General features: G+C 48.7%; 1 protein-coding gene across 1 annotated transcript; it reads right to left on the bottom strand.

Moving 5' to 3' along the window:
• Window positions 1–271: 271 nt before the first annotated feature.
• On the bottom strand, window positions 272–841 carry LOC141023075 (uncharacterized). Its single transcript, XM_073499383.1, has one exon. The coding sequence runs from the start codon at window positions 839–841 to the stop codon at window positions 272–274; it is 570 nt and encodes a 189-aa protein (XP_073355484.1).
• Between the last annotated feature and the right edge of the window lie 828 nt (window positions 842–1669).

Genomic DNA, 1669 nt, shown 5'->3' with positions numbered 1-1669 from the left:
TGTTGGTCATTACGTCCAAAATGGTACTCCACCAGGATGACCCCTATCTCTAATGTTAAGGGTTGGTTGCTCTATTGGGCGCGCAAAAACTGGCAGTTAGATTAATGGAGTTTTACCGCGTCTTCGTCTTGTGGATGTTGGCCCCTCTATTCTGCCATATGACGATGGCACGGTTATTTTCATGGAACATGACCTCGAAAAGGCTAAGAACTTGAACTTTTGCTCTTGGCGTTTGAATAGTTTTTTTGAGAGAAAAGCATCACTTTATTACTTAACTGTGCTTAGGCAGACCGCCCAAAACACATTCGCCCACGTGGGCGGGTACATCAGACTCCCACTCCATGAAGTGGTTTGGTTCACACATGCGGACAACATTGGCAAGTTCGTGAGCTACTGAATTTACATTACGTCTACAAACATGAATAGTAAACTTGGAAAACCAGAGCTTCAACTGGTATTTCATGTCCTCGATGACCGCCGCATACGTCGAGGAGTCCACCTTGTGCATGTCCAGCGCCCCCGCCACCAGCTGCGAGTCGGTCTCAAGCTCGACACGGACAATCCCGAGGTCTGCAGCAGTGTGAATAGCATGTGACATGGCTATAACCTTCACAGCGAATGCATCATTGATGTGCTCCTGTCTACCAGCACGGGCGCATGCGAGAGTGCCATCGGCCGTTCTCACAGCAACACCCCATCCGGCATGATGTTGGCCAGGTACAAAGGACCCGTCCGCATTGATTTTGTAATCAGCTTCCACCGAGGGCCGCCACTTGTCTGGCTTCGGTTTATCAGAAGGCTTGCCAAAGATCTCCAAGTACTCCAACACGCTGCTTCTCATTCAACGGGCCACATCATTGGCCGTCAGTGGCATCTCCCCCTCTCTGAGTTTACTTCTGTTGGACCACCGCCACCACCAAAAGGTGAGAACATGCAAGCGCTCTTTCTCATCTAGGCCCCAGAGAAAGTCGAACATTGCATGCACGAACCCAATCTTCTCCGGCTGAAGACGTTCCCACTCCAGGGCTAGCTCCCTCCACACCTCCTTTGCTGCTTTACACTTGGTGTGCTCCATCCTCATCGGCCCTTCCACAGAATAGACACTTAGTATCCTCAATGGGGATTCCCTTCCGCGCCACATTTGTGCGTAAAGCGAGGGATTCGTGTTTGAGTTTCCAAGCAAACATCTGGATGTTGCGGGGGCACGGCATCTTCCACAGTCGTTCCCATGAGTCATCCTTGATACTATCCAAGTTGCCAGAATCATTTGAACTCCCTCCCACTCCTCCGTCCATTTTCATCTTCTCAAGTTGGACCTAGAGTTTGTAGGCACTCTTGACAGAATGGACACCCTTGTTGTCGTACTGCCACGCTACAAAATCCTGTAAACCTTCGCGTTTGAATAGTTGTTCGAGCTCAGAATCAACTTCCATAATAATCGATCAGCGAGGCAAAGGGCGTGATTGCTTCTAGTTAAAGTCGACCAACGAACTGTAGCAAAAATCCACACCTTTCACGTATCCAATCCAAACCAACACCACATAGATTGCATCCATGTAACTCCTGGGCCCCGCCTAATCTACCTAAAGGTACTCCCTCCATTCCAATAAATAACGCATGCACACATCTTAAAATCCAACTTTGACCATAAATTAGACCAATTTATATA

This window comes from Aegilops tauschii, chromosome 5, assembly GCF_002575655.3.
Source record: "Aegilops tauschii subsp. strangulata cultivar AL8/78 chromosome 5, Aet v6.0, whole genome shotgun sequence".
NCBI classification, from domain to species: domain Eukaryota; kingdom Viridiplantae; phylum Streptophyta; class Magnoliopsida; order Poales; family Poaceae; genus Aegilops; species Aegilops tauschii.
Note: the sequence above shows the minus strand (reverse complement) of the source record. Positions and strands in the feature narration are given on the sequence as shown.

What these genes read in the sequence shown, in the direction of transcription:
- LOC141023075 (XM_073499383.1), bottom strand. Translation starts at nt 841, where the DNA reads ATGAGAAGCAGCGTGTTGGAGTACTTGGAGATCTTTGGCAAGCCTTCT.